The 26,253-nt window shown below is 32.1% G+C and overlaps 1 protein-coding gene across 3 annotated transcripts in view; it reads right to left on the minus strand.

Annotated features, from left to right (window-relative positions):
• LOC129907441 (protein piwi) overlaps positions 1-26,253 on the minus strand; it is a 134,473-nt gene that overhangs the window by 52,135 nt on the left and 56,085 nt on the right. For all 3 annotated transcript variants that reach the window (XM_055983680.1, XM_055983679.1, XM_055983678.1), the window contains 3 exons: positions 3,465-3,961; positions 3,219-3,411; positions 3,014-3,141 (listed from right to left, as the gene is read on the minus strand). In XM_055983680.1, the coding sequence (XP_055839655.1) occupies positions 3,014-3,141; positions 3,219-3,411; positions 3,465-3,961 (818 nt within the window). The remainder of the gene's footprint in view (positions 1-3,013; positions 3,142-3,218; positions 3,412-3,464; positions 3,962-26,253) is intronic.

The raw sequence follows: 26,253 nt of genomic DNA on the forward strand, positions 1-26,253 counted from the left end.
CTAACTTCTACAGTTTTGTACCGATTGGGCTGAAATTTTGTGTGGAGCTTAAAAATACTATTCTCTAGTGAAGTACGTAGGATTTTTTTGAAATATTAATTTTTAAAGAAATTGCATTAGTTTGAAAAAATTATTTCATTCCAAATACAAAATTCGTTGAAAAAAAGACCATAAAATCGTTAAATTTTAATATTTCAAAAAATTTCAGCAAAATCGGTAAAAAACTGTAGGAGTTAGTTGGTCGCCCGATGGTAGCACAGGATTTTACTATCACCATGAACTACACCGCCATTTAAAAAATTTCACATCATTAAAAAATTTAACATTAGCCTATTCGGTTACCCATTAATATACTTTATTAAACTAAACAAACACCAAAAGAAAATAATATTTCTTCTTTGTTTTATACGCTGGTCTGGTAATTTTCTAGGCATGAATTTCATAGAAAATGTCTTTTGGAGCTTTTCCCCTTTTGTACGTAATTTTTTATGAAAAAGGATCAATTCTTTAACTTTTTTTAGTCAATCCGTATCTACATGATAAGTGTAAGTAAATGAGAGAGAATTCGAGATATTTCGACAAAAACTTTAAAAGTTCAGCAACAAGAACCAAAAATTGTATTTTTTCCCTTGGGCCTAATAATATGGCAAGGTATCGTAGTCGAGTACTAAGTCTGTAGGTGATAGTGGATTACACATGGGCATTCCGAAAATTTGTTTATAAATGTCGTCTTTATACATTGTAAATAATTGTTATCCTTGAGACAAAAATCAAGATTTTCAAGGAACTTGCTTTGGCTAAGTTTTATTTTTTAATAATACATAGTTATAGCTAACAGTGTAGGAATGTTGGTAAAAAGTGAAACAACATCGTATGAAACTAAAACATCATTATTTTGAAATTTTACAAGTTTCGCTTTTTCAATAAATTCAATAGAATTATTTACTGACTATTTACTTGAAGAGTGCTTTGAAAAAACGGTTTACATCCTAAGATACAATTCACAATTGAAATGGAGACAATTTGTAAAATAGCTTTTCTTGATGTAAAAATTCGGCGGCAAAACAATTTTCTTATGTTCAATTGGCACCAAAAAGACACGGCATCAGTAATCAATTTTCGTTCCAACCATCCGAAGCACATAATTTTAAATACAGCTTCCAACTTAATAAGTAAGATTTTCACGCTAAGTGACACTAGTTTTCACAGAACAAACGAAGAAAAAATTATTAAAATGTTGAGAGACAACGGGTTCCCTTCTACCCTAATACGCAGCCTTCTCTTCAAACATATGAACAAAACTCCTAAAACCAAAAAAGATGATCTTCCGACTGGCTACTGCAACAGCATTATTTTTGTACCTGGCTTAACGGAAAATTTCAAAAAAAATGTCATCAACAAAACCAAAAATGTACTTATGGCTTATAGGCCCAACATGACACTCAGCCATATCTTCACAAAACTTAAAAACAAAACAGAAAAATATAAAGCCACAGATGCCATCTACAAGATTAACTGCAAAGGAAAACCTAATGAACAATGCAATTTGTGCTACATTGGCACAACAAAACAATTTCTCCGCCAACGCATGTCCAACCACAAGTCGGACATCAAATCCAACAACCCTGGAAAAATTGCATTAGCCAGCCATGCAATTGAATGTTGCCATACTCCGGACTTCGAAGATGTCAAGGTTCTCCAGACTGAACGACATACATACGTCTAAACTATATAGACTGCGAACACTGCACATCAGTAATAACAAAAACAACATGAATCGAAAGCTCGACACACAAAACTATCATCCGTATATTGTTCTCTTGTCTCATAGTAAATGTCAAAAATATTTTTTTTTTTTTGTAATAAGACTTAAGGGGTAATATCACCTTGTAAACCACGAAATCGAGCGTCATTTTCATTAGCGTATAAAACAAAGAAGAAATATTATTTTCTTTTGGTGTTTGTTTAGTTTAATTAAGTATATTAATAGGTAACAGAATAGGCTAATGTTAAATTTTTTAATGATGTGAAATTTTTTAAATGGCGGTGTAGTCCAGGATGATAGTAAAATCCTGTGCTCCCATCGGGCGACCAACTAACTCGTACAATTTTTAACCGATTGGGCTGAAATTTTGTGTGGAGCTTAAAAATACTATTCTCTAGTGAAGTACGTAGGATTTTTTGGTCTTTTTTCAACGAATTTTGTTTTTTGGAATGAAATAATTTTTTTCAAACTAATGCCATTTCTTTAAAAATTAATATTTCAAAAAAATCCTACGTACTTCACTAGAGAATAGTATTTTTAAGCTCCACACAAAATTTCAGCCCAATCGGTTAAAAATTGTACGAGTTAGTTGGTCGCCCGATGGGAGCACAGGATTTTACTATCATCCTGGACTACACCGCCATTTAAAAAATTTCACATCATTAAAAAATTTAACATTAGCCTATTCTGTTACCTATTAATATACTTAATTAAACTAAACAAACACCAAAAGAAAATAATATTTCTTCTTTGTTTTATACGCTAATGAAAATGACGCTCGATTTCATGGTTTACAAGGTGATATTACTCCTTAACTTCATTTTGAAGTGTACTTTTCTCATTTTTAGTTCTTTTTTAAAATGTTTGCTTTTAATGTATATTTTTGTTATATTTTGTATGTAAAGTAAGTTTTGAATATCGTTTAAAGTTGTTACACAATTGTTAATAAATTATTTGTTTTTTTTTTTTTTTTTTTTTTTTTTGTTTGATAAAATAAAGTTCCCCTGAAGAAGACAGCAACCCCTGTCGAAACATCGGGAAAAGCTAATGTTTACTTATTGCTTCATTGCTACAACCATTGCGACCAAAAAAGCCAAAGACAAACAACAAAACATTTTAGCTCTGAGCTTATATATATAATCTGCTAACAGCTCTGTTATCATCGCTCAGAGCAAAAAAAAGATAAACGCACAATAATTATTTTATCTTTAAATAAAAGAAAAATTAAAGGGTGCCAAATTTTTGTACCTGATAATAGTAGTCGATGAAGGACATATCTTTCTCTTTGCATTTGAAAGTTTTCTTTGGATTTGCAGCGAAATCAATATCGTTGATTCTGTAAGTTTTATTGTTATAGTCGGTCAATACAGTAAGACCTAAATGAAAAAAACAACAGGGTTAGTTATTTACGTAGTAGAAAAAAAAAAATATAATTATTATTAAACTACTGTACCTAGTACATGTTTTTTGAAATTTTCTTGAAAATCGCGAGATTCCTGTGTGCATTTCATCAAGATATCATAAACAGTTTCAGTTCGCATTACTTTGTGTGTAATTTCAGTGCACAACAATATATCTTGTTCGTGTTGTCTTATAGATGTCTGATAACCAGGCCAAAGTTGCATTCGATGTTCTCGCAAATCAATCTAAAATGATAACATTACACAAAAACATATGTATAAAATAATCATAACCATACTTTAGCAACAGCATCGAAGAAGTTTCTTCCAACTAATTGTAACTTAAGACCTTCCATTGCACGACGAAGGATTAAATTTAGGATTTGTAGTGATTGCCATTCTTTCATAGAAATAACTCCAACGTATTTAACAGTTATCATATATTTTTCTCCAGATTTACTTGTTGTTTCCAATTTTATCAAATCTTCACGCAACTTGGTTGTGCTAAACATTTTCATACCATCGTAAATGTAGCCACCAAATAATCCCTTATGTTCTGAAAGAATTCCTCCTCGAACACGACGTAATTCAATATCAGGAGAAAAATCAACATGGTATTGATATATCCGCCAAGTCGGAGTGGTAAGTAATCGGAAATAATTTGCTTGCAAGCTGATTGGTGCACCTGATCTTCCGCATTTAGAATCGATTTCTTGTGGACGAGTATGAACGATTTCATAGCGACAAAGTCTATCTCTTCTACCTCCTTCTGCTTTTGCTCCTGGAGGCCTGGAAACTTTGAGATATTTTTAATACAATTAAAGTCCAATTAAATTTAAAAATGAATTTAGTGTTTTAAAAAGTATAGCACGGGTAAATGTTGATTTTTAATATTTTATTTTTTAATAAATATATTAGTATTTTTTTTTTTTTTTGAAAATTGCGATTTTTTTTTTCTTTTCTCGTACAAACCTCAGTTTAATTCAATTCGACGCAAACAGACATGCCGCGGATAAATATTGAAATTAAAACAACCAAGGACCGTAATCCCCAGAAAAGCCTTTTTTTCTACCAAAGAAGGATTACCTGAAAATTGGCTTAAGTTTTATTACCCTGTGGTAATAAAACAAAATCTTAATTAAAAGAGCTAGCACTTTAAGCTGCTGGTTAATGCACGCGCGATATTTTTTTTTAATATTGTGTGTGCAGTTAAGCATTATCATAAACTTAAAACAATAAAACATAAAAGTAATTAAGACAATGGGCGATCGTTTAAATCCCGAAACCGCATTTATTGCACTGGAGGAACTCCTTCAAAAAATCAATAATGACCTGTGACCTGAATATAGTCCCAGATTAAATATGACATTGAGAAGTTTTATCCAATGGAACAAAGAAGGAGAACTAGACAAGGAAAACCAAGCAGATGACAACATGGAGACGGCCTAGCCAGCCAACGAAGAGCAGTCTGTCAGCGAGGAAGAGATTTTCAGCGAAGAATAGGACACAAGTGACGATAGGGCAGCAGAGTAACGTAAGTTACTCCGAGTAAGTTACCCTTATAGTTACGCGTAACTAATTGTAATTAGTTACGTCTCATTTTCCGAGTAACTAATTTAACTTATGTAACTGAAGGGTCCAGGGGAAAAACGGCACATGTCCACTAGGGTGGACCAAACAAATTTGTTTTCATTATTTTAATATGATCTACCGATAACTTGTTTTCTGGACACAAAATAAAGCTACTCTAATTTTGTCAGAGTTTTTCCATGATGTTTAGGGGTTGCGCGAGTTAAGTAATAATATAAATCAAACAAAAAGACTGACTTTCTCTAAGGTTAACATTAAGTATTTATATTGATTTAGCAAAAGAGGTTCATCGACTCAATTGCTGCAATAGCAGCACGGAATTAGTCAGCACCTTTCTACTTCCGTTGGTGTGGTTGCAGAATAGAGTTCGAAACTTCTTGAGCTAAATGTAGGGTAGATGGTGAATGCCTTGATGTAACACGCGCACCCCTTTATTAAAAAAAAATAAGCTCTTTTAGTTTTTAATTTTTTTAAAGCTTTAATAATTTTTTAATCGAAAAGCTGTTTGAGTAAAAAGTATGGAATATCAATAGATCCACTTACCTCAATTTTTCTTTTTTCAAAAAAAAAAATATTTTTGACTGATTCCCAAGCGTTAGAACTCAAATTAGTGATAAATGCTGAAAAAAAGCCTTAAAACTATGTTTTACTGTTTTTTATAACGATTAAAATTATTCTCAACGTATTTTTCATTAAATTTGCTATAAAAACTTTAAAACCTTTAATTTGCTCAATTCTTTTTAAATTGATAAAAGAAAAATAATTTTTAAAAAAAGATCTCACCAAAACAAGTGAAAGTAAAACGGGGGAGAGGACTACATCTTGGGTGCCGAGATTTGATAACGGTATTTTGTAGAGAAGTTGAATACGATCATTTTTTACTATATGAGGGGTGGTCTATCTCCCCCCGTTTAGGCCGGAGGGGAAATTTTCTAAAAAATGACTTAAAAAAATATTAAAAAACAACGGCAACACTTACAGTTTTGAGTGATACCTTTTTCAAAAGCTTACACTTAATTCTAATTTGTAAATAAATATGTAAATATTTCAATCAATGGTTTTTGAAATAATCGATTTAAAAGTAAAAAAATTGGGAAACAAAATTAAAAAAACACATTAAAATCGATTATTTCAAAAACCATTGATTGAAATTAATTTATTTGAAAATGAGAATTAAGTGTACAGTTCTAGCTTTTGAAAAAGGTATCACTCATAACTGTAAGTGTTGCCGTTGTTTTTTAATATTTTTTTTATTATTTTAAGTCATTTTTTAGAAAATTTCCCCTCCCGCCTAAACGGGGGGAATCAGTCAAAAATATTTTTTTTCGAAAAAAGAAAAATTGAGGTAAGTGGATCTATTGATAACCCATACTTTTTACTCAAACAGCTTTTCGATTAAAAAATTATTAAAGCTTTAAGAAAATTAAAAACTAAAATAGCTTTTTTTTTAATAAAGGGATGCGCGCAACCCCTAAACATCATCGAAAAATTCTGAAAAAATTAATGTAGCATTATTTTGTGTCGAGAAAACAAGTTATCGGTAGATCAAATAAAAATAATGAAAAATAATTTTTTTTTGGTCCACCCTAATGTCCACTTTTTGTCAAAAATAAACAAATGATGAGATCTTATAGTATTTATTGAGCACTATCTGATGGCATCTCACAGAAGCTTTGCTGAAAAAATATATAAATTGTGTGCTTTTAGGCCGTGTGTGAATTGCGTTAAATAGTTAACACCGTGTAAAATTTTTTACACTATTGAGGTGAATAAAAAATTTTCAGCTGTTAAAAATTTATTGGGCACTGGGACCTGGTTAAATTTCTTGAAAAAGACGTTTTCTGTTTTGAAATTTCGATAACAGAAAACGTCTTTTTCAAGACATTTTTTATTGAATTTTGAAATATTGAAGCGAGACAAAAAACCTTTAACAGCCACCAATTGGAGATCAAAAGATTAAAGAGAAGTATTTATTCTATACGTTTTTAGCATTTTTTTAGAATTATTTTTCTTAGTCCTGAAGAAGCGTGTAAGTGAAACGTCGATAAAGAAGATTAGATTAAATCGAAACAAGACCTATAGCCAGCGAAGAAGATAACATTTATTTTACAAAAGAAAGACTTTATGGAATTCATCAGAGAACCTACTCACCCCTATTATGAGCTCTACCCGGAATGCAATTCACCCGAAAAAAATTTGCTCACGTGGAATTTAAAAAGCAATTGCGAGTTTCACGTGAATGAAAATTTCACTTCGAGTTTGGGATGACATTTCGAAAAAAAGAAGCGTTCATTGAAAAGACAAGTAGAACTAAATACATCATCTGAACAAGTCTAAGAGAACTCATCGTTTTTAAGATTGACTTGAAATTCATTTTTAATGAGACTTTAAGCAGCGTGTTTTTTTAAGTTTTATTTTACTAAGTGCTGATTCAGTTTTGAAGCAATACAAAACATCAAAAAAAAAAAATGTAATACGTCGGTGAAACTAGAAAAGTGTGTAACTCCATTTTAACAAATTTTATAGGAGAGCATTAAAACCTCATCGTTTTGAAGGCATTTGTATGAGTTTCCATTTTCTAATTTGCTAATAAAATAAAAACTATGAACTTTAAAGGGATTCTCAGTTTAAGGAACGGTAGATATCAGGTTTGACTGACAGATGGCATTCAAATCTAATTTTCAGAAAATTTGGAGTTACACACTTTTCTGGTTACACCGACGAATAGCATTTGAAATAAATTATAATTTTCAATCTGTTTTCCAACAAAAATGGCATTTTGTTTTTTAGTTTAACAATTTAATTAAATACTTTTTGTGTATTTGGAGTATTTTTTTAAGAAAAAAAGGTTAAATTAATATTTCAGAACACAAAAAGAATAAAACCGAAACAATTCAAAATAATTCGGAACAGTTCAGAACTACTTCACAATGAACATAGCTAAGACATATTTTTGACAGATGAGTGAGTTGTTTATTGTTTACTTTTTTTAAAAGTAGAGGTAAGCCATCGTAAGACATGTTTTATGTAAAGCATTTTAGGAGGTAAATGTAAATTATCAATTCAACTTTTTTCAGATGTCATCAACACTATCAAGTGAATAAAGAAGCATTCAAATACTTGTTGAATGTTCTTTCCATTTCCTTCTCCCCAGTTAAAAAAAAAATTTGGTGTGCCCCCAAAAATTAAACTTGCTGCGCCCTACGTTACCTTGCAGAAGGCGGCTACCAAAAAAGAGTTGGAAGGACCATGAAGTTGGGTAGGCGCAATCAAGCGTAAGTCTTATAATGACTGAAGTGTTAAATGTGTTTGAGGAGAAAATATGCCCAGACTGGATAAAGTGGCCAGCTTCCTATGAGTTGACCTTGTCGTGGTGGGGTTGCTTAACGTGTGATCCTAAAGCAATCCTCAATGTTAGAGAACTTGAAAAACAAACATGGACAAAGCTAACGAATATAATGAAAATCGAACGGGAATATACTTTCAAGTGTCGGTAGATGTCGCAGCTGTCGCCAGTGACAAAAGTTAGCTCAACGGAAAGGAAAAGAAAGGATGCTTCCCCCGTGGAACATAGTAACAGAATTACTACTCCAAATACAGCAATAGTTCACTTTGTGGGTGTGGAAGGGGCTGTTTCGACCAGTAATAGGGCTGTCTTTTACAGTCTCACCTTTTACAGCACTTTAAGCTGCTGGTTAATGCACGCGCGATATTTTTTTTTAATATTGTGTGTGCAGTTAAACATTATCATAAACTTAAAACAATAAAACATAAAAGTAATTAAGACAATGGGCGATCGTTTAAATCCCGAAACCGCATTTATTGCACTTGAGGAACTCCTTCAAAAAATCAATAATGACCTGTGACCTGAATATAGTCCCAGATTAAATATGACATTGAGAAGTTTTATCCAATGGAACAAAGAAGGAGAACTAGACAAGGAAAACCAAGCAGATGACAACATGGAGACGGCCTAGCCAGCCAACGAAGAGCAGTCTGTCAGCGAGGAAGAGATTTTCAGCGAAGAATAGGACACAAGTGACGATAGGGCAGCAGAGTAACGTAAGTTACTCCGAGTAAGTTACCCTTATAGTTACGCGTAACTAATTGTAATTAGTTACGTCTCATTTTCCGAGTAACTAATTTAACTTATGTAACTGAAGGGTCCAGGGGAAAAACGGCACATGTCCACTAGGGTGGACCAAACAAATTTGTTTTCATTATTTTAATATGATCTACCGATAACTTGTTTTCTGGACACAAAATAAAGCTACTCTAATTTTATCAGAGTTTTTCGATGATGTTTAGGGGTTGCGCGAGTTAAGTAATAATATAAATCAAACAAAAAGACTGACTTTCTCTAAGGTTAACATTAAGTATTTATATTGATTTAGCAAAAGAGGTTCATCGACGCAATTGCTGCAATAGCAGCACGGAATTAGTCAGCACCTTTCTACTTCCGTTGCTGTGGTTGCAGAATAGAGTTCGAAACTTCTTGAGCTAAATGTAGGGTAGATGGTGAATGCCTTGATGTAACACGCGCACCCCTTTATTAAAAAAAAAATAAGCTCTTTTAGTTTTTAATTTTTTTAAAGCTTTAATAATTTTTTAATCGAAAAGCTGTTTGAGTAAAAAGTATGGAATATCAATAGATCCACTTACCTCAATTTTTCTTTTTTCAAAAAAAAAAAATATTTTTGACTGATTCCCAAGCGTTAGAACTCAAATTAGTGATAAATGCTGAAAAAAAGCCTTAAAACTATGTTTTACTGTTTTTTATAACGATTAAAATTATTCTCAACGTATTTTTCATTAAATTTGCTATAAAAACTTTAAAACCTTTAATTTGCTCAATTCTTTTTAAATTGATAAAAGAAAAATAATTTTTAAAAAAAGATCTCACCAAAACAAGTGAAAGTAAAACGGGGGAGAGGACTACATCTTGGGTGCCGAGATTTGATAACGGTATTTTGTAGAGAAGTTGAATACGATCATTTTTTACTATATGAGGGGTGGTCTATCTAGGCCGGAGGGAAAATTTTCTAAAAAATTACTTAAAAAAATATTAAAAAACAACGGCAACACTTACAGTTTTGAGTGATACCTTTTTCAAAAGCTTACACTTAATTCTAATTTGTAAATAAATATGTAAATATTTCAATCAATGGTTTTTGAAATAATCGATTTAAAAGTAAAAAAATTGGGAAACAAAATTAAAAAAACACATTAAAATCGATTATTTCAAAAACCATTGATTGAAATTAATTTATTTGAAAATGAGAATTAAGTGTACAGTTCTAGCTTTTGAAAAAGGTATCACTCATAACTGTAAGTGTTGCCGTTGTTTTTTAATATTTTTTTTATTATTTTAAGTCATTTTTTAGAAAATTTCCCCTCCCGCCTAAACGGGGGGAATCAGTCAAAAATATTTTTTTTCGAAAAAAGAAAAATTGAGGTAAGTGGATCTATTGATAACCCATACTTTTTACTCAAACAGCTTTTCGATTAAAAAATTATTAAAGCTTTAAGGGATGCGCGCAACCCCTAAACATCATCGAAAAATTCTGAAAAAATTAATGTAGCATTATTTTGTGTCGAGAAAACAAGTAATCGGTAGATCAAATAAAAATAATGAAAAATAATTTTTTTTTGGTCCACCCTAATGTCCACTTTTTGTCAAAAATAAACAAATGATGAGGTCTTATAGTATTTATTGAGCACTATCTGATGGCATCCCTACAGAAGCCTTGCTGAAAAAATATATAAATTGTGTGCTTTTAGGCCGTGTGTGAATTGCGTTAAATAGTTAACACCGTGTAAAATTTTTTACACTATTGAGGTGAATAAAAAATTTTCAGCTGTTAAAAATTTATTGGGCACTGGGACCTGGTTAAATTTCTTGAAAAAGACGTTTTCTGTTTTGAAATTTCGATAACAGAAAACGTCTTTTTCAAGACATTTTTTATTGAATTTTGAAATATTGAAGCGAGACAAAAAACCTTTAACAGCCACCAATTGGAGATCAAAAGATTAAAGATAAGTATTTATTCTATACGTTTTTAGCATTTTTTTAGAATTATTTTTCTTAGTCCTGAAGAAGCGTGTAAGTGAAACGTCGATAAAGAAGATTAGATTAAATCGAAACAAGACCTATAGCCAGCGAAGAAGATAACATTTATTTTACAAAAGAAAGACTTTATGGAATTCATCAGAGAACCTACTCACCCCTATTATGAGCTCTACCCGGAATGCAATTCACCCGAAAAAAATTTGCTCACGTGGAATTTAAAAAGCAATTGCGAGTTTCACGTGAATGAAAATTTCACTTCGAGTTTGGGATGACATTTCGAAAAAAAGAAGCGTTCATTGAAAAGACAAGTAGAACTAAATACATCATCTGAACAAGTCTAAGAGAACTCATCGTTTTTAAGATTGACTTGAAATTCATTTTTAATGAGACTTTAAGCAGCGTGTTTTTTTAAGTTTTATTTTACTAAGTGCTGATTCAGTTTTGAAGCAATACAAAACATCAAAAAAAAAAAAATGTAATACGTCGGTGAAACTAGAAAAGTGTGTAACTCCATTTTAACAAATTTTATAGGAGAGCATTAAAACCTCATCGTTTTGAAGGCATTTGTATGAGTTTCCATTTTCTAATTTGCTAATAAAATAAAAACTATGAACTTTAAAGGGATTCTCAGTTTAAGGAACGGTAGATATCAGGTTTGACTGACAGATGGCATTCAAATCTAATTTTCAGAAAATTTGGAGTTACACACTTTTCTGGTTACACCGACGAATAGCATTTGAAATAAATTATTATTTTCAATCTGTTTTCCAACAAAAATGGCATTTTGTTTTTTAGTTTAACAATTTAATTAAATACTTTTTGTGTATTTGGAGTATTTTTTTAAGAAAAAAAGGTTAAATTAATATTTCAGAACACAAAAAGAATAAAACCGAAACAATTCAAAATAATTCGGAACAGTTCAGAACTACTTCACAATGAACATAGCTAAGACATATTTTTGACAGATGAGTGAGTTGTTTATTGTTTACTTTTTTTAAAAGTAGAGGTAAGCCATCGTAAGACATGTTTTATGTAAAGCATTTTAGGAGGTAAATGTAAATTATCAATTCAACTTTTTTCAGATGTCATCAACACTATCAAGTGAATAAAGAAGCATTCAAATACTTGTTGAATGTTCTTTCCATTTCCTTCTCCCCAGTTAAAAAAAAAATTTGGTGTGCCCCCAAAAATTAAACTTGCTGCGCCCTACGTTACCTTGCAGAAGGCGGCTACCAAAAAAGAGTTGGAAGGACCATGAAGTTGGGTAGGCGCAATCAAGCGTAAGTCTTATAATGACTGAAGTGTTAAATGTGTTTGAGGAGAAAATATGCCCAGACTGGATAAAGTGGCCAGCTTCCTATGAGTTGACCTTGTCGTGGTGGGGTTGCTTAACGTGTGATCCTAAAGCAATCCTCAATGTTAGAGAACTTGAAAAACAAACATGGACAAAGCTAACGAATATAATGAAAATCGAACGGGAATATACTTTCAAGTGTCGGTAGATGTCGCAGCTGTCGCCAGTGACAAAAGTTAGCTCAACGGAAAGGAAAAGAAAGGATGCTTCCCCCGTGGAACAAAGTAACAGAATTACTACTCTAAATACAGCAATAGTTCACTTTGTGGGTGTGGAAGGGGCTGTTTCGACCAGTAATAGGGCTGTCTTTTACAGTCTCACCTTTTACAGCACTTTAAGCTGCTGGTTAATGCACGCGCGATATTTTTTTTTAATATTGTGTGTGCAGTTAAGCATTATCATAAACTTAAAACAATAAAACATAAAAGTAATTAAGACAATGGGCGATCGTTTAAATCCCGAAACCGCATTTATTGCACTGGAGGAACTCCTTCAAAAAATCAATAATGACCTGTGACCTGAATATAGTCCCAGATTAAATATGACATTGAGAAGTTTTATCCAATGGAACAAAGAAGGAGAACTAGACAAGGAAAACCAAGCAGATGACAACATGGAGACGGCCTAGCCAGCCAACGAAGAGCAGTCTGTCAGCGAGGAAGAGATTTTCAGCGAAGAATAGGACACAAGTGACGATAGGGCAGCAGAGTAACGTAAGTTACTCCGAGTAAGTTACCCTTATAGTTACGCGTAACTAATTGTAATTAGTTACGTCTCATTTTCCGAGTAACTAATTTAACTTATGTAACTGAAGGGTCCAGGGGAAAAACGGCACATGTCCACTAGGGTGGACCAAACAAATTTGTTTTCATTATTTTAATATGATCTACCGATAACTTGTTTTCTGGACACAAAATAAAGCTACTCTAATTTTGTCAGAGTTTTTCCATGATGTTTAGGGGTTGCGCGAGTTAAGTAATAATATAAATCAAACAAAAAGACTGACTTTCTCTAAGGTTAACATTAAGTATTTATATTGATTTAGCAAAAGAGGTTCATCGACGCAATTGCTGCAATAGCAGCACGGAATTAGTCAGCACCTTTCTACTTCCGTTGGTGTGGTTGCAGAATAGAGTTCGAAACTTCTTGAGCTAAATGTAGGGTAGATGGTGAATGCCTTGATGTAACACGCGCACCCCTTTATTAAAAAAAAATAAGCTCTTTTAGTTTTTAATTTTTTTAAAGCTTTAATAATTTTTTAATCGAAAAGCTGTTTGAGTAAAAAGTATGGAATATCAATAGATCCACTTACCTCAATTTTTCTTTTTTCAAAAAAAAAAAATATTTTTGACTGATTCCCAAGCGTTAGAACTCAAATTAGTGATAAATGCTGAAAAAAAGCCTTAAAACTATGTTTTACTGTTTTTTATAACGATTAAAATTATTCTCAACGTATTTTTCATTAAATTTGCTATAAAAACTTTAAAACCTTTAATTTGCTCAATTCTTTTTAAATTGATAAAAGAAAAATAATTTTTAAAAAAAGATCTCACCAAAACAAGTGAAAGTAAAACGGGGGAGAGGACTACATCTTGGGTGCCGAGATTTGATAACGGTATTTTGTAGAGAAGTTGAATACGATCATTTTTTACTATATGAGGGGTGGTCTATCTAGGCCGGAGGGAAAATTTTCTAAAAAATTACTTAAAAAAATATTAAAAAACAACGGCAACACTTACAGTTTTGAGTGATACCTTTTTCAAAAGCTTACACTTAATTCTAATTTGTAAATAAATATGTAAATATTTCAATCAATGGTTTTTGAAATAATCGATTTAAAAGTAAAAAAATTGGGAAACAAAATTAAAAAAACACATTAAAATCGATTATTTCAAAAACCATTGATTGAAATTAATTTATTTGAAAATGAGAATTAAGTGTACAGTTCTAGCTTTTGAAAAAGGTATCACTCATAACTGTAAGTGTTGCCGTTGTTTTTTAATATTTTTTTTATTATTTTAAGTCATTTTTTAGAAAATTTCCCCTCCCGCCTAAACGGGGGGAATCAGTCAAAAATATTTTTTTTCGAAAAAAGAAAAATTGAGGTAAGTGGATCTATTGATAACCCATACTTTTTACTCAAACAGCTTTTCGATTAAAAAATTATTAAAGCTTTAAGGGATGCGCGCAACCCCTAAACATCATCGAAAAATTCTGAAAAAATTAATGTAGCATTATTTTGTGTCGAGAAAACAAGTAATCGGTAGATCAAATAAAAATAATGAAAAATAATTTTTTTTTGGTCCACCCTAATGTCCACTTTTTGTCAAAAATAAACAAATGATGAGGTCTTATAGTATTTATTGAGCACTATCTGATGGCATCCCTACAGAAGCCTTGCTGAAAAAATATATAAATTGTGTGCTTTTAGGCCGTGTGTGAATTGCGTTAAATAGTTAACACCGTGTAAAATTTTTTACACTATTGAGGTGAATAAAAAATTTTCAGCTGTTAAAAATTTATTGGGCACTGGGACCTGGTTAAATTTCTTGAAAAAGACGTTTTCTGTTTTGAAATTTCGATAACAGAAAACGTCTTTTTCAAGACATTTTTTATTGAATTTTGAAATATTGAAGCGAGACAAAAAACCTTTAACAGCCACCAATTGGAGATCAAAAGATTAAAGATAAGTATTTATTCTATACGTTTTTAGCATTTTTTTAGAATTATTTTTCTTAGTCCTGAAGAAGCGTGTAAGTGAAACGTCGATAAAGAAGATTAGATTAAATCGAAACAAGACCTATAGCCAGCGAAGAAGATAACATTTATTTTACAAAAGAAAGACTTTATGGAATTCATCAGAGAACCTACTCACCCCTATTATGAGCTCTACCCGGAATGCAATTCACCCGAAAAAAATTTGCTCACGTGGAATTTAAAAAGCAATTGCGAGTTTCACGTGAATGAAAATTTCACTTCGAGTTTGGGATGACATTTCGAAAAAAAGAAGCGTTCATTGAAAAGACAAGTAGAACTAAATACATCATCTGAACAAGTCTAAGAGAACTCATCGTTTTTAAGATTGACTTGAAATTCATTTTTAATGAGACTTTAAGCAGCGTGTTTTTTTAAGTTTTATTTTACTAAGTGCTGATTCAGTTTTGAAGCAATACAAAACATCAAAAAAAAAAAATGTAATACGTCGGTGAAACTAGAAAAGTGTGTAACTCCATTTTAACAAATTTTATAGGAGAGCATTAAAACCTCATCGTTTTGAAGGCATTTGTATGAGTTTCCATTTTCTAATTTGCTAATAAAATAAAAACTATGAACTTTAAAGGGATTCTCAGTTTAAGGAACGGTAGATATCAGGTTTGACTGACAGATGGCATTCAAATCTAATTTTCAGAAAATTTGGAGTTACACACTTTTCTGGTTACACCGACGAATAGCATTTGAAATAAATTATAATTTTCAATCTGTTTTCCAACAAAAATGGCATTTTGTTTTTTAGTTTAACAATTTAATTAAATACTTTTTGTGTATTTGGAGTATTTTTTTAAGAAAAAAAGGTTAAATTAATATTTCAGAACACAAAAAGAATAAAACCGAAACAATTCAAAATAATTCGGAACAGTTCAGAACTACTTCACAATGAACATAGCTAAGACATATTTTTGACAGATGAGTGAGTTGTTTATTGTTTACTTTTTTTAAAAGTAGAGGTAAGCCATCGTAAGACATGTTTTATGTAAAGCATTTTAGGAGGTAAATGTAAATTATCAATTCAACTTTTTTCAGATGTCATCAACACTATCAAGTGAATAAAGAAGCATTCAAATACTTGTTGAATGTTCTTTCCATTTCCTTCTCCCCAGTTAAAAAAAAAATTTGGTGTGCCCCCAAAAATTAAACTTGCTGCGCCCTACGTTACCTTGCAGAAGGCGGCTACCAAAAAAGAGTTGGAAGGACCATGAAGTTGGGTAGGCGCAATCAAGCGTAAGTCTTATAATGACTGAAGTGTTAAATGTGTTTGAGGAGAAAATATGCCCAGACTGGATAAAGTGGCCAGCTTCCTATGAGTTGACCTTGTCGTGGTGGGGTTGCTTAACGTGTGATCCTAAAGCAATCCTCAATGTTAGAGAACTTGAAAAACAAACATGGACAAAGCTAACGAATATAATGAAAATCGAACGGGAATATACTTTCAAGTGTCGGTAGATGTCGCAGCTGTCGCCAGTGACAAAAGTTAGCTCAACGGAAAGGAAAAGAAAGGATGCTTCCCCCGTGGAACATAGTAACAGAATTACTACTCCAAATACAGCAATAGTTCACTTTGTGGGTGTGGAAGGGGCTGTTTCGACCAGTAATAGGGCTGTCTTTTACAGTCTCACCTTTTACAGCACTTTAAGCTGCTGGTTAATGCACGCGCGATATTTTTTTTTAATATTGTGTGTGCAGTTAAACATTATCATAAACTTAAAACAATAAAACATAAAAGTAATTAAGACAATGGGCGATCGTTTAAATCCCGAAACCGCATTTATTGCACTTGAGGAACTCCTTCAAAAAATCAATAATGACCTGTGACCTGAATATAGTCCCAGATTAAATATGACATTGAGAAGTTTTATCCAATGGAACAAAGAAGGAGAACTAGACAAGGAAAACCAAGCAGATGACAACATGGAGACGGCCTAGCCAGCCAACGAAGAGCAGTCTGTCAGCGAGGAAGAGATTTTCAGCGAAGAATAGGACACAAGTGACGATAGGGCAGCAGAGTAACGTAAGTTACTCCGAGTAAGTTACCCTTATAGTTACGCGTAACTAATTGTAATTAGTTACGTCTCATTTTCCGAGTAACTAATTTAACTTATGTAACTGAAGGGTCCAGGGGAAAAACGGCACATGTCCACTAGGGTGGACCAAACAAATTTGTTTTCATTATTTTAATATGATCTACCGATAACTTGTTTTCTGGACACAAAATAAAGCTACTCTAATTTTATCAGAGTTTTTCGATGATGTTTAGGGGTTGCGCGAGTTAAGTAATAATATAAATCAAACAAAAAGACTGACTTTCTCTAAGGTTAACATTAAGTATTTATATTGATTTAGCAAAAGAGGTTCATCGACGCAATTGCTGCAATAGCAGCACGGAATTAGTCAGCACCTTTCTACTTCCGTTGCTGTGGTTGCAGAATAGAGTTCGAAACTTCTTGAGCTAAATGTAGGGTAGATGGTGAATGCCTTGATGTAACACGCGCACCCCTTTATTAAAAAAAAAATAAGCTCTTTTAGTTTTTAATTTTTTTAAAGCTTTAATAATTTTTTAATCGAAAAGCTGTTTGAGTAAAAAGTATGGAATATCAATAGATCCACTTACCTCAATTTTTCTTTTTTCAAAAAAAAAAAATATTTTTGACTGATTCCCAAGCGTTAGAACTCAAATTAGTGATAAATGCTGAAAAAAAGCCTTAAAACTATGTTTTACTGTTTTTTATAACGATTAAAATTATTCTCAACGTATTTTTCATTAAATTTGCTATAAAAACTTTAAAACCTTTAATTTGCTCAATTCTTTTTAAATTGATAAAAGAAAAATAATTTTTAAAAAAAGATCTCACCAAAACAAGTGAAAGTAAAACGGGGGAGAGGACTACATCTTGGGTGCCGAGATTTGATAACGGTATTTTGTAGAGAAGTTGAATACGATCATTTTTTACTATATGAGGGGTGGTCTATCTAGGCCGGAGGGAAAATTTTCTAAAAAATTACTTAAAAAAATATTAAAAAACAACGGCAACACTTACAGTTTTGAGTGATACCTTTTTCAAAAGCTTACACTTAATTCTAATTTGTAAATAAATATGTAAATATTTCAATCAATGGTTTTTGAAATAATCGATTTAAAAGTAAAAAAATTGGGAAACAAAATTAAAAAAACACATTAAAATCGATTATTTCAAAAACCATTGATTGAAATTAATTTATTTGAAAATGAGAATTAAGTGTACAGTTCTAGCTTTTGAAAAAGGTATCACTCATAACTGTAAGTGTTGCCGTTGTTTTTTAATATTTTTTTTATTATTTTAAGTCATTTTTTAGAAAATTTCCCCTCCCGCCTAAACGGGGGGAATCAGTCAAAAATATTTTTTTTCGAAAAAAGAAAAATTGAGGTAAGTGGATCTATTGATAACCCATACTTTTTACTCAAACAGCTTTTCGATTAAAAAATTATTAAAGCTTTAAGGGATGCGCGCAACCCCTAAACATCATCGAAAAATTCTGAAAAAATTAATGTAGCATTATTTTGTGTCGAGAAAACAAGTAATCGGTAGATCAAATAAAAATAATGAAAAATAATTTTTTTTTGGTCCACCCTAATGTCCACTTTTTGTCAAAAATAAACAAATGATGAGGTCTTATAGTATTTATTGAGCACTATCTGATGGCATCCCTACAGAAGCCTTGCTGAAAAAATATATAAATTGTGTGCTTTTAGGCCGTGTGTGAATTGCGTTAAATAGTTAACACCGTGTAAAATTTTTTACACTATTGAGGTGAATAAAAAATTTTCAGCTGTTAAAAATTTATTGGGCACTGGGACCTGGTTAAATTTCTTGAAAAAGACGTTTTCTGTTTTGAAATTTCGATAACAGAAAACGTCTTTTTCAAGACATTTTTTATTGAATTTTGAAATATTGAAGCGAGACAAAAAACCTTTAACAGCCACCAATTGGAGATCAAAAGATTAAAGATAAGTATTTATTCTATACGTTTTTAGCATTTTTTTAGAATTATTTTTCTTAGTCCTGAAGAAGCGTGTAAGTGAAACGTCGATAAAGAAGATTAGATTAAATCGAAACAAGACCTATAGCCAGCGAAGAAGATAACATTTATTTTACAAAAGAAAGACTTTATGGAATTCATCAGAGAACCTACTCACCCCTATTATGAGCTCTACCCGGAATGCAATTCACCCGAAAAAAATTTGCTCACGTGGAATTTAAAAAGCAATTGCGAGTTTCACGTGAATGAAAATTTCACTTCGAGTTTGGGATGACATTTCGAAAAAAAGAAGCGTTCATTGAAAAGACAAGTAGAACTAAATACATCATCTGAACAAGTCTAAGAGAACTCATCGTTTTTAAGATTGACTTGAAATTCATTTTTAATGAGACTTTAAGCAGCGTGTTTTTTTAAGTTTTATTTTACTAAGTGCTGATTCAGTTTTGAAGCAATACAAAACATCAAAAAAAAAAAAATGTAATACGTCGGTGAAACTAGAAAAGTGTGTAACTCCATTTTAACAAATTTTATAGGAGAGCATTAAAACCTCATCGTTTTGAAGGCATTTGTATGAGTTTCCATTTTCTAATTTGCTAATAAAATAAAAACTATGAACTTTAAAGGGATTCTCAGTTTAAGGAACGGTAGATATCAGGTTTGACTGACAGATGGCATTCAAATCTAATTTTCAGAAAATTTGGAGTTACACACTTTTCTGGTTACACCGACGAATAGCATTTGAAATAAATTATTATTTTCAATCTGTTTTCCAACAAAAATGGCATTTTGTTTTTTAGTTTAACAATTTAATTAAATACTTTTTGTGTATTTGGAGTATTTTTTTAAGAAAAAAAGGTTAAATTAATATTTCAGAACACAAAAAGAATAAAACCGAAACAATTCAAAATAATTCGGAACAGTTCAGAACTACTTCACAATGAACATAGCTAAGACATATTTTTGACAGATGAGTGAGTTGTTTATTGTTTACTTTTTTTAAAAGTAGAGGTAAGCCATCGTAAGACATGTTTTATGTAAAGCATTTTAGGAGGTAAATGTAAATTATCAATTCAACTTTTTTCAGATGTCATCAACACTATCAAGTGAATAAAGAAGCATTCAAATACTTGTTGAATGTTCTTTCCATTTCCTTCTCCCCAGTTAAAAAAAAAATTTGGTGTGCCCCCAAAAATTAAACTTGCTGCGCCCTACGTTACCTTGCAGAAGGCGGCTACCAAAAAAGAGTTGGAAGGACCATGAAGTTGGGTAGGCGCAATCAAGCGTAAGTCTTATAATGACTGAAGTGTTAAATGTGTTTGAGGAGAAAATATGCCCAGACTGGATAAAGTGGCCAGCTTCCTATGAGTTGACCTTGTCGTGGTGGGGTTGCTTAACGTGTGATCCTAAAGCAATCCTCAATGTTAGAGAACTTGAAAAACAAACATGGACAAAGCTAACGAATATAATGAAAATCGAACGGGAATATACTTTCAAGTGTCGGTAGATGTCGCAGCTGTCGCCAGTGACAAAAGTTAGCTCAACGGAAAGGAAAAGAAAGGATGCTTCCCCCGTGGAACAAAGTAACAGAATTACTACTCTAAATACAGCAATAGTTCACTTTGTGGGTGTGGAAGGGGCTGTTTCGACCAGTAATAGGGCTGTCTTTTACAGTCTCACCTTTTACAGCACTTTAAGCTGCTGGTTAATGCACGCGCGATATTTTTTTTTAATATTGTGTGTGCAGTTAAGCATTATCATAAACTTAAAACAATAAAACATAAAAGTAATTAAGACAATGGGCGATCGTTTAAATCCCGAAACCGCATTTATTGCACTGGAGGAACTCCTTCAAAAAATCAATAATGACCTGTGACCTGAATATAGTCCCAGATTAAATATGACATTGAGAAGTTTTATCCAATGGAACAAAGAAGGAGAACTAGACAAGGAAAACCAAGCAGATGACAACATGGAGACGGCCTAGCCAGCCAACGAAGAGCAGTCTGTCAGCGAGGAAGAGATTTTCAGCGAAGAATAGGACACAAGTGACGATAGGGCAGCAGAGTAACGTAAGTTACTCCGAGTAAGTTACCCTTATAGTTACGCGTAACTAATTGTAATTAGTTACGTCTCATTTTCCGAGTAACTAATTTAACTTATGTAACTGAAGGGTCCAGGGGAAAAACGGCACATGTCCACTAGGGTGGACCAAACAAATTTGTTTTCATTATTTTAATATGATCTACCGATAACTTGTTTTCTGGACACAAAATAAAGCTACTCTAATTTTGTCAGAGTTTTTCCATGATGTTTAGGGGTTGCGCGAGTTAAGTAATAATATAAATCAAACAAAAAGACTGACTTTCTCTAAGGTTAACATTAAGTATTTATATTGATTTAGCAAAAGAGGTTCATCGACGCAATTGCTGCAATAGCAGCACGGAATTAGTCAGCACCTTTCTACTTCCGTTGGTGTGGTTGCAGAATAGAGTTCGAAACTTCTTGAGCTAAATGTAGGGTAGATGGTGAATGCCTTGATGTAACACGCGCACCCCTTTATTAAAAAAAAATAAGCTCTTTTAGTTTTTAATTTTTTTAAAGCTTTAATAATTTTTTAATCGAAAAGCTGTTTGAGTAAAAAGTATGGAATATCAATAGATCCACTTACCTCAATTTTTCTTTTTTCAAAAAAAAAAAATATTTTTGACTGATTCCCAAGCGTTAGAACTCAAATTAGTGATAAATGCTGAAAAAAAGCCTTAAAACTATGTTTTACTGTTTTTTATAACGATTAAAATTATTCTCAACGTATTTTTCATTAAATTTGCTATAAAAACTTTAAAACCTTTAATTTGCTCAATTCTTTTTAAATTGATAAAAGAAAAATAATTTTTAAAAAAAGATCTCACCAAAACAAGTGAAAGTAAAACGGGGGAGAGGACTACATCTTGGGTGCCGAGATTTGATAACGGTATTTTGTAGAGAAGTTGAATACGATCATTTTTTACTATATGAGGGGTGGTCTATCTAGGCCGGAGGGAAAATTTTCTAAAAAATTACTTAAAAAAATATTAAAAAACAACGGCAACACTTACAGTTTTGAGTGATACCTTTTTCAAAAGCTTACACTTAATTCTAATTTGTAAATAAATATGTAAATATTTCAATCAATGGTTTTTGAAATAATCGATTTAAAAGTAAAAAAATTGGGAAACAAAATTAAAAAAACACATTAAAATCGATTATTTCAAAAACCATTGATTGAAATTAATTTATTTGAAAATGAGAATTAAGTGTACAGTTCTAGCTTTTGAAAAAGGTATCACTCATAACTGTAAGTGTTGCCGTTGTTTTTTAATATTTTTTTTATTATTTTAAGTCATTTTTTAGAAAATTTCCCCTCCCGCCTAAACGGGGGGAATCAGTCAAAAATATTTTTTTTCGAAAAAAGAAAAATTGAGGTAAGTGGATCTATTGATAACCCATACTTTTTACTCAAACAGCTTTTCGATTAAAAAATTATTAAAGCTTTAAGGGATGCGCGCAACCCCTAAACATCATCGAAAAATTCTGAAAAAATTAATGTAGCATTATTTTGTGTCGAGAAAACAAGTAATCGGTAGATCAAATAAAAATAATGAAAAATAATTTTTTTTTGGTCCACCCTAATGTCCACTTTTTGTCAAAAATAAACAAATGATGAGGTCTTATAGTATTTATTGAGCACTATCTGATGGCATCCCTACAGAAGCCTTGCTGAAAAAATATATAAATTGTGTGCTTTTAGGCCGTGTGTGAATTGCGTTAAATAGTTAACACCGTGTAAAATTTTTTACACTATTGAGGTGAATAAAAAATTTTCAGCTGTTAAAAATTTATTGGGCACTGGGACCTGGTTAAATTTCTTGAAAAAGACGTTTTCTGTTTTGAAATTTCGATAACAGAAAACGTCTTTTTCAAGACATTTTTTATTGAATTTTGAAATATTGAAGCGAGACAAAAAACCTTTAACAGCCACCAATTGGAGATCAAAAGATTAAAGATAAGTATTTATTCTATACGTTTTTAGCATTTTTTTAGAATTATTTTTCTTAGTCCTGAAGAAGCGTGTAAGTGAAACGTCGATAAAGAAGATTAGATTAAATCGAAACAAGACCTATAGCCAGCGAAGAAGATAACATTTATTTTACAAAAGAAAGACTTTATGGAATTCATCAGAGAACCTACTCACCCCTATTATGAGCTCTACCCGGAATGCAATTCACCCGAAAAAAATTTGCTCACGTGGAATTTAAAAAGCAATTGCGAGTTTCACGTGAATGAAAATTTCACTTCGAGTTTGGGATGACATTTCGAAAAAAAGAAGCGTTCATTGAAAAGACAAGTAGAACTAAATACATCATCTGAACAAGTCTAAGAGAACTCATCGTTTTTAAGATTGACTTGAAATTCATTTTTAATGAGACTTTAAGCAGCGTGTTTTTTTAAGTTTTATTTTACTAAGTGCTGATTCAGTTTTGAAGCAATACAAAACATCAAAAAAAAAAAAAATGTAATACGTCGGTGAAACTAGAAAAGTGTGTAACTCCATTTTAACAAATTTTATAGGAGAGCATTAAAACCTCATCGTTTTGAAGGCATTTGTATGAGTTTCCATTTTCTAATTTGCTAATAAAATAAAAACTATGAACTTTAAAGGGATTCTCAGTTTAAGGAACGGTAGATATCAGGTTTGACTGACAGATGGCATTCAAATCTAATTTTCAGAAAATTTGGAGTTACACACTTTTCTGGTTACACCGACGAATAGCATTTGAAATAAATTATTATTTTCAATCTCTTTTCCAACAAAAATGGCATTTTGTTTTTTAGTTTAACAATTTATTTAAATACTTTTTGTGTATCTGGAGTATTTTTTTAAGAAAAAAAGGTTAAATTAATATTTCAGAACACAAAAAGAATAAAACCGAAACAATTCAAAATAATTCGGAACAGTTCAGAACTACTTCACAATGAACATAGCTAAGACATATTTTTGACAGATGAGTGAGTTGTTTATTGTTTACTTTTTTTAAAAGTAGAGGTAAGCCATCGTAAGACATGTTTTATGTAAAGCATTTTAGGAGGTAAATGTAAATTATCAATTCAACTTTTTTCAGATGTCATCAACACTATCAAGTGAATAAAGAAGCATTCAAATACTTGTTGAATGTTCTTTCCATTTCCTTCTCCCCAGTTAAAAAAAAAATTTGGTGTGCCCCCAAAAATTAAACTTGCTGCGCCCTCCGTTACCTTGCAGAGGGCGGCTACCAAAAAAGAGTTGGAAGGACCATGAAGTTGGGTAGGCGCAATCAAGCGTAAGTCTTATAATGACTGAAGTGTTAAATGTGTTTGAGGAGAAAATATGCCCAGACTGGATAAAGTGGCCAGCTTCCTATGAGTTGACCTTGTCGTGGTGGGGTTGCTTAACGTGTGATCCTAAAGCAATCCTCAATGTTAGAGAACTTGAAAAACAAACATGGACAAAGCTAACGAATATAATGAAAATCGAACGGGAATATACTTTCAAGTGTCGGTAGATGTCGCAGCTGTCGCCAGTGACAAAAGTTAGCTCAACGGAAAGGAAAAGAAAGGATGCTTCCCCCGTGGAACATAGTAACAGAATTACTACTCCAAATACAGCAATAGTTCACTTTGTGGGTCTGGAAGGGGCTGTTTCGACCAGTAATAGGGCTGTCTTTTACAGTCTCACCTCTAGTCAAAGTAGACCTCTTCTTGGCCCTAAAAGTGCTCAAATCCCCAGCGGCAGTGTAGCTGTATCTAATAGCTCCACTTCCGCTGGAGAGGAAAGCAAAAGAGCGTCCGTAATGACATAAGGAACGCAAAAGGAATCTATAGAGGGGTAATGCCATGAAAAAGTGGACACGAATTTTGAACAAATTATGCCGTTTTTTTTACTTTTTGTAATAGCAAATTATTATTTACAAACGGTAACACTTAATGCAAGTTGCAAGAAAAGATTCTTTGTTGTGTTCCTTTATGGATAGAAATTAAATTCAGTTAGTATAAATAATCTTAAAGCATTTTTAAAGCATAAGCTGTCAACTACAGAAGAATTTCACATGAAAATGACGGAAAAACAAGCCCACAGAAAACTAGATGAATCTAATAGTGACGATGACAATATCCCCTCGTGATTGCTAAAATAAATTAACATTTAAGCAAGCTTCGTTACACAATATTCGATTTAAAAAAAAACTTGAGTGAAAATGCATCTTTTCTTTACTTTTGGAACCACAAATCGCAGGTAACATGAGTTAAGCTATGATTACACGGTCAACGAAATCGGTCAACGCGTTGACTCTCTGACGTCAAGAAAAAATCCATATTCTCTCTGTCATCTCACCGTCAACGTTCACAGTGTCAATGCATAAAACATTGACTATCACACGATTGACACTATCGCGTCAATGTTGTCCCAAATAACGTTGACACGCAGGTGTGTCAACGTGACGTTTACTTAGCAGTGTCAACGCATTGACTCGCAAAACTTTGTTGATCACACTATTTGACACAAAGCAAAATTTAAATTTTCCAAAAATATTTTGAAAAAAAAAAAAGCGGAGAAAATGAGATTTGAAAAAACTCTCATAGAAAATATAAACGAAAATTTGTTTGACATGGTTGCATTTAAATGTTAATGTTTCGAGATATACGCAATGCACTTTTAAGATAAAAGTCTTAAATGAATTCTGATAAGATTGTTGAACGAATAGAAATGTAAAATTACTAAAGTTTTGTCGAAAAATTAGAAAAAAAATTAAAAAGTTTCCACATTTGATTTTAAAAAAATCGAAAAAAAACAATATGGCCACGTTCAAACGCTTATAGCATAGGAACGCCGCAACCAATGTTAATGGTTATGGTCTTAAAATGTAGCTTAGAATATACAAATGGTTTTTGGTTTTTTTGTAAAAAAAAAAATTTGCATCCAACATGGATGCCATGGCCATACCGAAAAGTTTTTTTTGTAAAAAAAAATAACAAAAAGGTGAAATGAGAACTCCCCTCCCTCCAAAACGGTACTCCATTCAAAAAATCGCCCTACAAAATATTTTCCCCATCCAACTTTCATCACATTTCTATACAAAAAACAATGTCAATCTGAAACGATGACACGGTATTAAATTCTGCCGCGTCAACGCTGGGACAGGGTCATTGCGATGACACCCAGTCCTAAAACCCTGTCAACACGTCCCAATGGCATTGACAGAGAGATTAC

The sequence above is a fragment of the Episyrphus balteatus genome, chromosome 1 (assembly GCF_945859705.1).
Source record: "Episyrphus balteatus chromosome 1, idEpiBalt1.1, whole genome shotgun sequence".
NCBI lineage: Eukaryota > Metazoa > Arthropoda > Insecta > Diptera > Syrphidae > Episyrphus > Episyrphus balteatus.